The 12,457-nt window shown below is 44.2% G+C and overlaps 1 protein-coding gene across 1 annotated transcript; it reads left to right on the top strand.

Moving 5' to 3' along the window:
• Positions 1-62: 62 nt before the first annotated feature.
• Positions 63-12,455, top strand: DHRS7B (dehydrogenase/reductase 7B). The gene is made up of 7 exons (XM_069810368.1): positions 63-187; positions 6,553-6,728; positions 7,100-7,215; positions 7,906-8,116; positions 8,811-8,903; positions 10,433-10,585; positions 10,944-12,455. The coding sequence occupies exons 1-7, from the start codon at positions 132-134 to the stop codon at positions 11,147-11,149; spliced, it is 1,011 nt and encodes a 336-aa protein (XP_069666469.1). The 5' UTR covers positions 63-131; the 3' UTR covers positions 11,150-12,455.
• Positions 12,456-12,457: the final 2 nt, after the last annotated feature.

Genomic DNA, 12,457 nt, shown 5'->3' with positions numbered 1-12,457 from the left:
GCACCTGCGGACGGACCGGCGAGAGTCAACGGCTTTCCGGTAGCGACTTCCGGTTCCCTGTCAGAGGAAGCTGTCTGTCATTGGGGGTCCCGGCGGAAAGCCCGCCTTTCCCCCGGCGACGCCTCAAGCGCATGCGCACGCTCTCCCCCCAACTTCCGGCGGTGGCCATGGTGATGGCGGCGGCCAGGTAGGGCCCGGTGTCTCCCACCGGCCTCTCCCTCCCTTCAGCCCCGGCCGCCGCGGTCCCTTTCCGGCGGGGAGGCAGCCCCTTTTCTGCCGGAACCCCGCCGTGACCCTGCGGTGCTCCCGGGGCCTGCCCACCTCCGTCCGCCCCCGGCGGGGGGCTGCCCCTGTGGTCCTCCGGGAGATATGGAAGTCTGGCTGGGTGAACGGGGCCCTGGTCTGTGGGCAGGGGAACCCGGGGCTCTCAAGTACCTAGTTCATCACTCCTCCGGCTATTAAATACCTATTTATATATAAATCAGGGCGGGGAGAGACGTTAAGCCAACTCTTCATTTTCTCACTGGGTTTTAGGTGATTCTTGATTTGGTAAGTGTCTGCAAAACGCTTTCTCTGGCACAGGAGATGTTTTAGTTTTCTAATTGCGCCACTTTGATTTACCTTTGTTCGTGTCCCTGTCACCAATAGAGGATTTTCGACGGGGAGGGTTGGAATTGAAGCTTGTAACTGAATAAATATGTCAGGAAGATTTATGAGAAGATGATTTCTCAAGTCGAGTCCCTTTTTGGGGGGCAGCAAACATTTTTTCCTGTACCACGGGGCAAGGTGGTTGTTTTGCATAACAACTATGTAAAAGCATAAACAGGATTTTGTTGAATGGCTACTGAAATGCAACAGGTGGTTTTCCTAGGCGTTGCTTCAAGTAGATGGGAGCTTGTTCAAATTGCACGAGAAAAAGTTAAATCAAAATACAACTGGTACTTACCCACCCCTCAGCAAACCTTGAACGCTCATTTGTTGTTGCCAGCTACTTACAACGAGACCTACCAGCTGCCATTCCATGGCAGTCTTGATCACACCAGTTGCCATCATTTCTTTTGAGAATTCCAGTTGAGTTATTGTATTCCTTCTCCTGAACCCCTTCTCCATTTTCTGTTTGAAATGGTTGTGTCGTAGTGAGGAGCTCTGTCCAGTTCCTGCGTTCCTTCTTAGGAGTTTTACTGGTTTCTGATGACCTCAGTGTGTGTTTTACGTTATTTTCTGCTTATAAAGTTTGGAATGAAAGCTGATTATGTAAGCATGTAAGTGCCCATTGGCATTTCAGTAATTCAGTTGTTTGAATTGGTATAATCACTGGTTTTTTCTTACTGGGTTTTGAATGAGTTTTTTGAAGTTTAACTTACCATTTATGGGGATCTTGCGCATCAGAGAAATTGTCAGCAAATTTCCCATTGGCTTATATTAAATCACATTAACAGACAATGTTATATGACTTTTTTTTTTTTTTCTGGCTTAGATGTTTATAAGTTTGATTTCAGTTTCTTTCCAAAGCAGTTGGGTCAGTAAAACTGTTTAGCTGATATAAAATGCAAGTAATGCTCACTTTTCTACCTGTAAAACATGGCTTATAAGGGATTTAGTGAATTTGGCCTGCTGGAGGGAATGCCCATTACCCCAGCAAATACCGGGTTTTGATGCAGAGTGTGATGAGAAACTCATCTGTCTGTTCAGTTGTGCTCAAAGTTCTCAAGAATCCTAGGGGAAGAATTAAAAGTCTGTTTTCTTTTAATTAGCATGATACCCATTTACTATAACATCAGCGTACGCCCCAGAACTAATTACAGTAATAGAGAATTGCAACTGATTCACAAGTTGCCTTTTTTTCCATCTGCAGTGTGGAAAGCCTAGTATTGGTCTTTGTGGATGCTCTGGAGATTCAATACTAGAAATTTTTGTTTAGTACTAGAAATAATCAGAGGGTTATTGTAAATTTTGTATCATATTGAATTCACTTCTATCTTTTCAATCTGGGGGTTAAATTACCCCCCTCCCCCCTTTGAAAGGTCACAGACTGTATTCCTGAGGTTTGTTTTTAGAGGCAGTTCTTGGCTGTGCTAGCATTGGACAGAGCGCATTTGCTTGGACTGCTGCCATTTCCAAATTTAAGTCAGGTCTGTCCTGTTAAAAGACCAGAGGGAGACACCACCTCACAGAGTCACTGGCAAGTGAGTTCTTTTCAAAGGTAGGATATTGTGATTTCTTCAGACTAAAGTCGGTAGCTAATCAAGCTTAGAGCTGCTGTGCTTCTGGACAAGGGCTTCCCTAGAAAAAAAATTTTTTCCTCCCTTTTATCCCCCCACCTTTTAAATGGCACCTTTTGATTTCTGAGAATAGCCTCCCAGTTGCTGCCATTTGTCATGTAATGGACAATGTGATTCTAGGTGGCTGAAGCTAAAGGAGAATAGGTGTTGTTTAAGGAAACTTATTGTGGTTTTAGTTTCTTTTAGGATTTGATCTCATCTTTGCTGGGTTTAGTGCGCTCTTGATCTTATTAACTAAGATCCGTGTTCCTTCAGAAATCATTATCCTGGCTTTTATGGGATGACCTCCAGTTTTTGTTTTAAGGGGAAAGTTTTTTTTTTTTAAACTGGATATCTGTGATGTATTTTATTATATGGTAAGCCTTTCAAAAAGTTTCCAGTCACCTGTATTTGTTTACATATCAGTGTTCTTATTTCTGCTCTCTAATGACCTGCATGTTCCAATCCTGCCTTTTGGGATGGAGAACTGAGAATTACAGGACTTTTATTTGAACCAATTATGAGCAGTGGCTTCTCTCCTGCTGATAACCTGGTGTCATAAACATTATCTGTCAAGAATTAATAACAGGTTTTTTCAGCATGAATAGCCAAATTTTTGAACAAAGGTGATAGTGGAGTCTCGGAACTTTGGGCAGGAGGTCTGAGGATATCCAGTTCATCTCGAATTAGGTGTGGAAATCCATGTGTTGCCCACCCTCCCCCATGTTTTTAATGTGACATGGCGTTATCTGCCCTGGGATGTCTTTAGCTACTTCAAAGTGTTATCTATCTTAAGTTGGGTTTTATGCTTTTGATCTTCTTCTACCAGCCTGTGTCTTGCAACTTAGCATTTTTGTTGATGTGAATCAAGTCTTTTTTATCTATGATCTATCTATCTCATTCTCCTTCAGATTGCAGCAGTTTTTTCCGCTGGCTTTTGCAGCAAATAACCCTAATACTGAACAGAATATAACTTCTCCTTCAGGTTGCAGCAATTCTTTCCTTTGGTCTTTCCACCAAATAACCCTGAAAACTGAACAGAATGTAACTGCCACCCTGTTGTGTCAGTAGACTGGCACTAGGCTCTGAAAGATGTATATAGTTGAACATACTGCAGTGTGGCTCTATGACTTGAGCTGATTTCCATGTTCTCTTGCTCCACTAATACTTATCAAATTTTTTTTTTCAGCATATTCAATATGACAAGCTAAAATAAGGACTCATGGGTTTGTGACAGAAGCTAGTCTATGAAATCAAAACAAAACTTGTTGCTGTAGGTCTAAAGTGCTACAGAAATTCTTTCTTCTTTCCAAAATAATTTAGTTCAGTTAGGTTGTCCTCTTTCTCAAGTCTGACTGAACTGAGATTTTCTTTGTTCTGGGGCTCTTTTTAAGGGCCCATTTGAGTACCTTCCTTGGAAGACAGTACTGCAACTGTGTGCCCTAATAAAAAAAGGATCTACATCTCTGATCAGCTAGTCCTTCTCTCTCTCGCTCCCCTCCTTCATCCAGTCTTTCTCTTCCCCATCCCATATTTCCCCTCCCCATATATCAGAGGGGGTTACCAGTTGATTCAAACTCTAGCATGGAAGGTGCAAAAGTGGGTTGCTGCTGCTGATTGGGTTCATGGCTTGCTGCAGCCCTCAGGCAGAGATTGGGTAATTTTCCCAGGTCCTGTATATAATATAGAGAAGGAGGGGGCGAGGGGGGAAAGAGAGAGAAAGAAAAACAAGAAAAGACTTGGAAAGATTTTTCAAATGAAAAAGGATTAAAGGCAGATCTTCTTTGTCTAGAAAGTAAATGAATAATAACTGATGTGATTAAGGAGTAAGTTAACCAGGCATAACTGGTTCATACTGATGAGCAGTGGATGCTACCTGACCAAAACATGGTTAGCCTTTAGCTGGGAGGCTTGGGGGCTCTTTTCCACCAGCCCCTGTGGCAGAGAGTTCAGTCCTTGCAAAGTCAACCTTTAATTTTGCCAAAGAATCTGAAAGAACCATGCTGTAATCAGACATGGGACTCCCTCCTATCTCCGAGTGTGGTTTGGTTAGAAAAGGTGTCAGAAAAGCCCCCTCTTCCCAGTTTTACCTTTTCATCTGCTTTTCACTGTGATCTGCATTTTACTGAATCAGAAGCAAAGCTGGTCAGGGGCAGATTTTTAAAATGCCTCAGCTTCAACCTGGGCTCATAAAGGAAGTGCCACTCCACCTGTCAGCTCCCACTTTGGAAATAATGAAAGGTCCTAAATGGGAGCCGAAGATTTTTGATTCCAAAATGCCCTGTAAGCCACGGTGCTCAATGTCAGCACAGCACCTGTTGTCCCTGCCCACATCTCATCTTCTGAATCTCAAGAGACCTTTGAGAGCAAAATAAAAAAAGACAACATAAAGAGGGCAGCTGCTTTAAATGACTAGCTGAACATGAACCAGTAAGGTGAACCTTCTTCTTACCCAGCTTAAGGAAGGCCAGTGGCCTTGTGTCTAAACAGCTCTTTCCCAGGAATTGTTTTAGGGTCGATATGCACTCTTATGTTAAATCAGCTCTACCAGTCCTCTGCTGTAAATCAGTACAAAATACACACTCTGTGTGCACTCAGCACAAAGAGGTGGAGGAGTAAGACGCTGGTCTGAGCAGCTGGGTGCTGTGCTCACGCACTGCTTTGCAATGGAATTAGTTTAATCTTCCTTTTGGGTTTCTGATTTCCCACTTTGGACATACTCCCTACGCCCAGGGGCGCTTGGGACCTTGATGTCTAGCTGTGTTATGCACAGTGAAGTACTTTGTAGATACATGAGTTAGCTCAGGAATGGGAAGCTCCATAGTACCTTGAGAATAGTTCTGTACTAACTCGATGGATTTATTTTCAGACCTTGTCAAGCTTATTTAGAGCTAGCTCAGCTATCTTTATGTATTATTTTATTGTGTTCTAGCTATGCCTCCAGAAATACTTGTTTTATACAGTTCATTACTGTTTCAGCAACCTAGTCTGTTCACTGACCAGCTACTTGAGGAATTCTGTCCAAGCCCCCGATGGAAGTCTGGAAGAGCCTGACATTTTCCACATTAGCTCTGTTGCATGGCATGTAGAGCCTCTGTCATCTCCTCAGCTCCATACAAGCTCAGTCCTACTTAATGACACTGAATTCTGGCTTAGCGTTATTAGTTACCTCTTGTTTTCTGCTTCTCATGCTGTCCTTTTGCTTGAAGTAGTGTATGAGTTGAGTGCCCAGACCTTTCCAATATCTTCCTGGTAATGACCTATCTTGCAGTTCAAACTGCAAGAGTTCAAACTATCTGCACAACAGGGAAGATATACTAGATTCCAGGAACGGGTTGTAACTACTGGGACATCAAGCATAAAAGCTTGGGGGTATATACAGTGGGAAAACTAGTGACCTTTTTTACAGCAGAAGTATCATTTACTCTTTGGCCATGTAGTAAGCTGTAACATAAACTACTCCCTTGAAGGCAATAGCTTAGCAAGGACATTAGGGCTATGCAGTAGTATCAGAATCCAATTCCAGGATGAGCTAGGTTTTGTAGATACCTTTAGCTTGGGTTTCATTCACAGGTTTAATTTCAGTATATTAGAACACAGGTTCATGCTGTTAAACTGCACAATTAATGTCGGCATAAAAGAGCATAAATGTAGGCTTTAGCCTACTAGGTTGGACATGTGGTTCATTTAAATCAGATACCTTGTCTCTCCTAACAGGTGGTGAAAGACACTGGAGATGGAAGCACCGATTTCATTAAGCAAATAGCGTGCTCAGAGAGAAAACTTACTCTGAGTGTCCAGAAGGCAGACTGGCTTATATCCATTTGGGATAATACACAGTAACTGGTCTCTGGCATGTAGATACTGTGGTACTGGCTGTTCTAGAGAAATCTAAGAGGTTTTATTACAATCAGAAGTATGCAGAGACATATCGCAGCCCTGGGGAGCTTTCACTCTAAATACACTTTGTACAAGAGGGTGAATGTAGAGCAAAATGTGGGAACAGCATCTCTGAACCCAAGTTTGTTACATAACAGCTGACAAGATCCAATGCCAAGTGTCCTGCTGGGATGTTCAGATTAGCATTTAAATGCTTAAAATTGGGTACTGATGTCAACTTTTGAAAGTCTAAATGAAGGGATGAGGAAATCTCTTGAAGATACCTCTGTATGGAATTCAGTTTATTGGTGGTTTAAGGCAAGGTTAAGAAAAAGGACTTCCCTAGTTTTCAAGCCTCTGCTAATTTTCTTGATGGTGAAATGGTCTGCTTCCTTTCATCTTGTGGCTCTAGGAAGACTGTTCAGAAAGGAAAACTCATGGATCTTACAAGCACAGTCATCATCCCGCTGCTTTTTGGCAGCTTGGGGATCTTCGCCCTTTTTCGGCTACTGCAGTGGATGCGGATGCGAGCTTACCTCCAGGAAGCAGTGGTCGTGATCACAGGGGCTACCTCTGGCCTGGGAAAAGGTAGGTATCGAAAGAAGGGCACCAAAGGCAGGACAAGCAGAGGGTTGTGGCAGGGGCACCTATTGGAATAAAGCAGTAATGAGCAGAAAGTTCCTATTGCTCTGAATTTTGAGAGACGTGGCTTGCACAGCTATATCAGTTATAACTATAGCCAGTGCAAATTTTGATGCAAGAAAGTCTTAACATTTGTTAAGGAAAATTTTAATCATCCTTTATAAACTGGAGCTCATCAAAGCAAGGAACAAGTTATACTGTTCTTGTGCTGTCAGAGTTCTTTTCTCTAAATCCTGAAAAAGCCAGGATGTCCAATTGTTTCTCTAATTTCTTTCATTCAAATGTCTACTTTTCTCTCTCCCTTGCTTCCTCCAAAGAATGTGCAAAAGCCTTCCATGCAGCTGGCTCCAAGCTGGTGCTCTGTGGCAGAGACAGCGAGAAACTCAAAGACCTGGTGCAGCAGCTTTCTACCATGACCAATCACCGAAAGAACGTAAGTGTGGGAGAAGGAGAGGCTTGCTGTCTCATGTGGCTGGGATTTCTATTCATGTTATTACAGAAGTTACAGAATTGCTTGTGGGTTATTCTGTTGAGCAATAGGAAAAATGCAACTCTGTGGTTAGGGATAGATATTGCTATAGGAGTACATTGAGCTAACATGTCATATCTTGTAAAAACCCTACAAAAATAAGCCACCTGAAAGACTCCTTACCTTGTAGTGGAAGTGAAAGCACATAAGTGCCCAGACCCCTTGCATCTGTATGTCATATACTGAATCTGGAAGAGTGACTTTCCTTCTGTTGGCTTTTATTTTTGATGTCTAGTTCTGGGCTAAGAAAGGTGTTGCTGGCTTCTGCAGAAGACACAGGGGTTAAGTTTTTTACTTTCAGATGCATTTTCTTTAATAAAACAATAGGAAACATTAGTAGTTGAGGAAGACCTCACTTGCCCCTTTCCTAGGCTCTGGTATAAGGAACAGGCTACAGAAGCAGAGAAAGATGAGAGCACAACCTGCTTCTGTCATGTATTCCTACCAAATGGAACTGCTCCACTGTAATTGCACAAGGTTTGGATGGCCCTGCTTCTGTGCTTCCAGAGCTGGGAAATCCGATCACGAGTGTGAACATACAGCACATTCGGCACAGCCTGAATTGGTCTTTTGCTAACTTTTGTTTATTCACAGACACACAAACCTCACACTGTGGTATTTGACCTCTCGGACACTAAAACTGTCCTAAATGCTGCTGAAGAGATCCTGAAGTACTTGGGTCACGTGGACATACTGATCAACAACGCAGGCATCAGTTTCCGAGGCACAATTGTGGACACAGGACTGGAGGTGGACAAGAAAGTGATGGAAACAAATTATTTTGGTCCTATAGCCTTCACCAAAGGTACCCATGATCCGGATTACAGGGGGACAGTGGATTTCACTGATACCTTCTGCAGGCCAACACAACTAACTAAGCACAGCTTAACTTCTGGTTGTAATTGTATTTGGTACAGTACAGTATAAGAAGGGAGGAAAGTTTTGTTTTATGGGCAGGCCTAGAGGAGATGCTTGGGCATGACTGCATGGGAAGTACCTGATTAGAGATACCATCTTGTTTAAAACACCTCCTGACCCTAGTCTGGCAGGAACTTATGAAGAGAGATATGGTTAGCCTATCTGCACTGATAAAACACTAGGAACGCAGTATGGGTTCTAGGTGAAGCTGTAGCTTTCCTAGGAAGCTTCTTTGATTACACAGAAAGTTCAGCCTGGAGGGTATCAGCTGCAGGAAATGGAAAGATGTACTGATGGCAGAAAAAAGCAAGTCCTGCTGGCCATGCCTGTGGGAGATCACAGCAACTGTAACAGCCTTTGTGCAGCCTTGCTGGCACAAGGAATCTCCTCATAGGTGAACATCCCAGCCAGACTGCAGCTTCAGTTAGAGGCATCCTAGGCACTATCCCTTGCCCAACCCTACACTGAACAAGGATCTTGTCATTCACTTAGGCATCTTTGAATATTCTGAAAGCACTGATTCTTGACAGCAGCAACAGCAGGACTGTTATTCTGAATGGGTCTTTTCTGTCTTTTGCTAGCACTTCTCCCCTCCATGATCAAGAGAAGACAAGGCCACATTGTGGCCATCAGCAGTGTTCAAGGCAAAATAAGCATTCCTTTCAGATCTGCATGTAAGTACCTCCACAGAAGATGGGGAAGACATATTTGGGGCACCAGACTGAATGAATACTTGGCTACTGCTTCCACATTTAGCTCTCTGTAGAGCTGGCTGCATGCAGGGAAGGCAGAGCTGCGCATCATTCTTAGTGCGGTCACAAATCACTAACAGCTGTTGAGGAAGGCACTCTCAAATACAAAATCTTAGCGCTGTCCTAAAGTTCTTAAGGGATGGGGAAGGAGAGTATGTTTTCAGTGTCTTGAAAACAGCTTGATATTCCTATCTTAACACTTGAGAGTCCCTATAAACTTTCTGGTTAATTCCATAATTTTGTTGTATTTTATCCTTGCTGTTTGCCTGTTAATCTCCTCTAAGAAAGTAGGACTTTTTGGTTTAATATGTTATGAAATGTCAGTACTACCAGTGTCCAAATAAAAGCCTAAACAGTTATCTTGATCCAGCAAACTCTTCATGCTAAATCAGTTATGACAATAAATAATATTGGTGAGATTACTGGAGAAAGCCTTACAAAAGATGGAGGAACTAAAAGGAGAGTGTTTGGCACACAAGCATCTGTAAGTCACTGAAAATAAATATAAAAATGGAAAAATACAGCGGTGGTGGCATAAGAGTGGTAGGGCATGATGCTGAGTCAAGGAGCGCCTGCAGCGTCTGGGCCATCTGGTCTTGCAGATAATGTGGGTACGATTGGACTAAGAATTGTGTTCTGAATTGCTTCCAGAGCACTTGCACAGTGACTGGAGCCACATGGGCCTGGCAGCATGGAGCTCAGCTCTTACCTAGGTCCTCAGACAGGGTGCATAGCCTGCGCTAAGCTCTGTGCTGCTAGCGTCAGTCCTGCAGCCATGTTGAGGCGATGGCAGTCATGGTGGTAGTGACCAAGTATACGTGGAAAGGGAGTGAGCAGAAGGAGTTGCTCAGCCATTTAACAGGGGGAAATCCTGCCTTAGGCTACACTTCTCTACTCCTGTCTGCTTGTGCGATCAGGTTTTGACTTGTGTGCAGCCAAGCTCTGAACCTGCTCTGCAAGTCTGTTAACACTCAGCACATGCAGGCCAGGAGGGTGTTCAGCAGCGAGTGTCAGCTCTGCCCTCCTGTACTGGCATCGCGTTCCCCCAGCCTATCTTATCAAATGCTTCCCAAGCCAGGCTTTATGTCTCCTTTATCACGAGTGGGAGGCAGTTTGGGTTCACTCTGTAGTGCTTTGGCATGGCTGTGATACAAAGCTCAGGATCCTAGCCAGTTTCCAACTTGAGTATTTACATTTTGCCTTCCTAAATTGCCTCTCACTCCCACTACCTGTTGCTGCCATTCACAAAAAAACCCCAAAACAACAACAAAAAAACCAAAACAAAACCCAAAAAACCCCAGCAAAACCAAAAAAACCTAGAAGTTAGAGAACAGCTGATGGGTTCTTGCTGAGAAGCGACTGCTTTGCAGTGAAAAACCCATTCAGGGGAGTGAATCTTCCTTCAGCCCTGCTCCTTCTCCTTAGTGCATAGTCCTTTTCCTGTTTTTCAGATGCTGCCTCTAAGCATGCTACCCAGGCCTTCTTTGATTGTCTACGAGCAGAGGTAGAGCAGTATGACATTGATGTGACGGTTATAAGCCCTGGATACATTCAAACAAACCTCTCTCTCAATGCTGTAACAGCAGATGGATCTCGCTATGGAGGTGAGATATGATTTTTGTGCCCTCTATCTAAAGCATATCCACCTCACTGAGTTACTCCAAAGTGTGCTTGCAACATAGGGCCTCTGGTGGGGACACAGGTTAGCCCTGAAGTATCAAAAGACAGCTTTGGATGCAGGGTAGGAAGAGTAGCCCCCAAAATTTAGCCTTTCTAGACAGCAGCTACTGACTTCTAGCCCAACCATGAATTATACCTGCCTGTGCTCCCATCATACACAACTTGTAAAAACCAAAACCATACAAGCAGCCACGTACAGTTAGAACAGAGCATTCCTAGGAAAGGTACTGAAGTGTGGGCTTACCTGCTGGCATTGGTGCTTACTCCGGTTTCCCTTGGCAGTTATGGACAAGAACACCGCCGAAGGACAGACAGCCGCAGAGGTCGCTCAGGTGGTTCTCAATGCAGTGGGACAGAAGAAGAAGGAAGTACTTGTAGCTGGCCTGGCACCCTCCCTGGCTGTCTACCTGCGAAACCTCTTCCCCAGGCTCTTCTTCACCTTAATGGCAACTAGAGCAAAAAAGGAGAGAAAAGAAAAGGACTCTTAGAGCTCAGCTCACTCAAGCAGTAACTGTAGGGAGAAGCTAACCCCCTGCAGTTTGGCTGGGACATCAGTGGAGGTACTCCTGCAGAAAAAACCTTTCTCAAAATGCTGCAATTCACTATTACATGGAGGGTGGGAAGTGGTTTCCCCCACATCAGAGCAGGCCCACTTGCTGGAAGACAGCACCTAAACCTCACCTGAAGAAGGGTGCTTGGACAAAGGGGGAGAGCTGAGGCTGCAAGGGAGGGTAACTCAAGGGAACACACTTTGCAGCAGGGAGGCCCATGTGCTTGCGGGAAGACAGCATCTTACCTCACCTCACTCCAGGCATGCTCAGCTTTACTAGACTGCTACAAATAAAACCCACCTGTTTTGCCTTCACACAAGTAGATCTTAGCTTTCCCCACCCCATGGCCCCCATGAAATACAGTCCTCAGCTGGGAGCTCCTGTGATCAGTGTCTCCTTCCCATTCCTTCCAATCTGACGTAGAACACATTGCTTGAAGTGGGAAACTTCACAGAGCCTCTGCTTGTTAACACACCACATCATCTGATATGTTAAGCTAAAGTCAAGTCCAGTGCCACTTTGAAAGAAGCGACTGATGTAAAATTTAAGTTTTATTTGGCAATTATTTTATCTGAATCATGCCTTACTGATGTACAGGGACATTTAACTGTGCACTACCTGAGACTACAGTATTAACCCCAGCACAAGTTAATGCAGGGGAAGCACTGGAGAGATAGAAGACAGCACAGCAAGGTATGCTGTTGTGTGTAAATACTGTGCAGCTGGCAGCGCACACCTGGCCCACCTGCAGGCCTAGAGCACAGAGTAGGTGCGATTCTGTGGATGCCAGGCACACTGTGTCCTGGCAAGCAAAGGAGAACCTGTGTGCAGGGTGGACAGTACAGGAGACAGACTCTTCGTTCTCATCTGTTTTAAAGCAATCACAGATGCTAATGAAGATCGCATCCAGTGGGGGAACAATACCCGCCTGTTCACCTGTCGCCGGCTTCAGGGAGTCTGACAGCCTGAGGGAGTGCCATATTCCATTCTTCAGCCCTTCTCCTCATGTGATGGATACCAGCACCATAAGGAAAAAGGAGTGGCTGCACAGAGATAGTTCAGTAAGGACAGAAATAATCTCTTTCAACTTCTAATTTAAATAAAGCCTACTACTAGGAACCAAGGTCCAGAACCCTGTTGCTGCCTCCATGTGCTTACCAGCATTTTCCACGTGTACTGCCTTGTATGTCCTGCCTCTGAGTGCACATCTGATGACAAATAAATGACATTGATATGAAATTAATC

This window comes from Haliaeetus albicilla, chromosome 22 (genome assembly GCF_947461875.1).
Source record: "Haliaeetus albicilla chromosome 22, bHalAlb1.1, whole genome shotgun sequence".
Lineage (NCBI taxonomy): Eukaryota > Metazoa > Chordata > Aves > Accipitriformes > Accipitridae > Haliaeetus > Haliaeetus albicilla.
The sequence above is the reverse complement of the archived record's forward strand: the minus strand, read 5'-3'. Positions and strand labels throughout refer to the sequence as shown.

What these genes read in the sequence shown, in the direction of transcription:
- DHRS7B (XM_069810368.1), top strand. Translation starts at nt 132, where the DNA reads ATGCGCACGCTCTCCCCCCAACTTCCGGCGGTGGCCATGGTGATGGCG. An exon ending in ATGGTGATGGCGGCGGCCAG is followed by an intron (nt 188 to 6,552) that starts GTAGGGCCCGGT and finishes TTGTGGCTCTAG; the next exon opens with GAAGACTGTTCAGAAAGGAA. An exon ending in TGACCAATCACCGAAAGAAC is followed by an intron (nt 7,216 to 7,905) that starts GTAAGTGTGGGA and finishes GTTTATTCACAG; the next exon opens with ACACACAAACCTCACACTGT.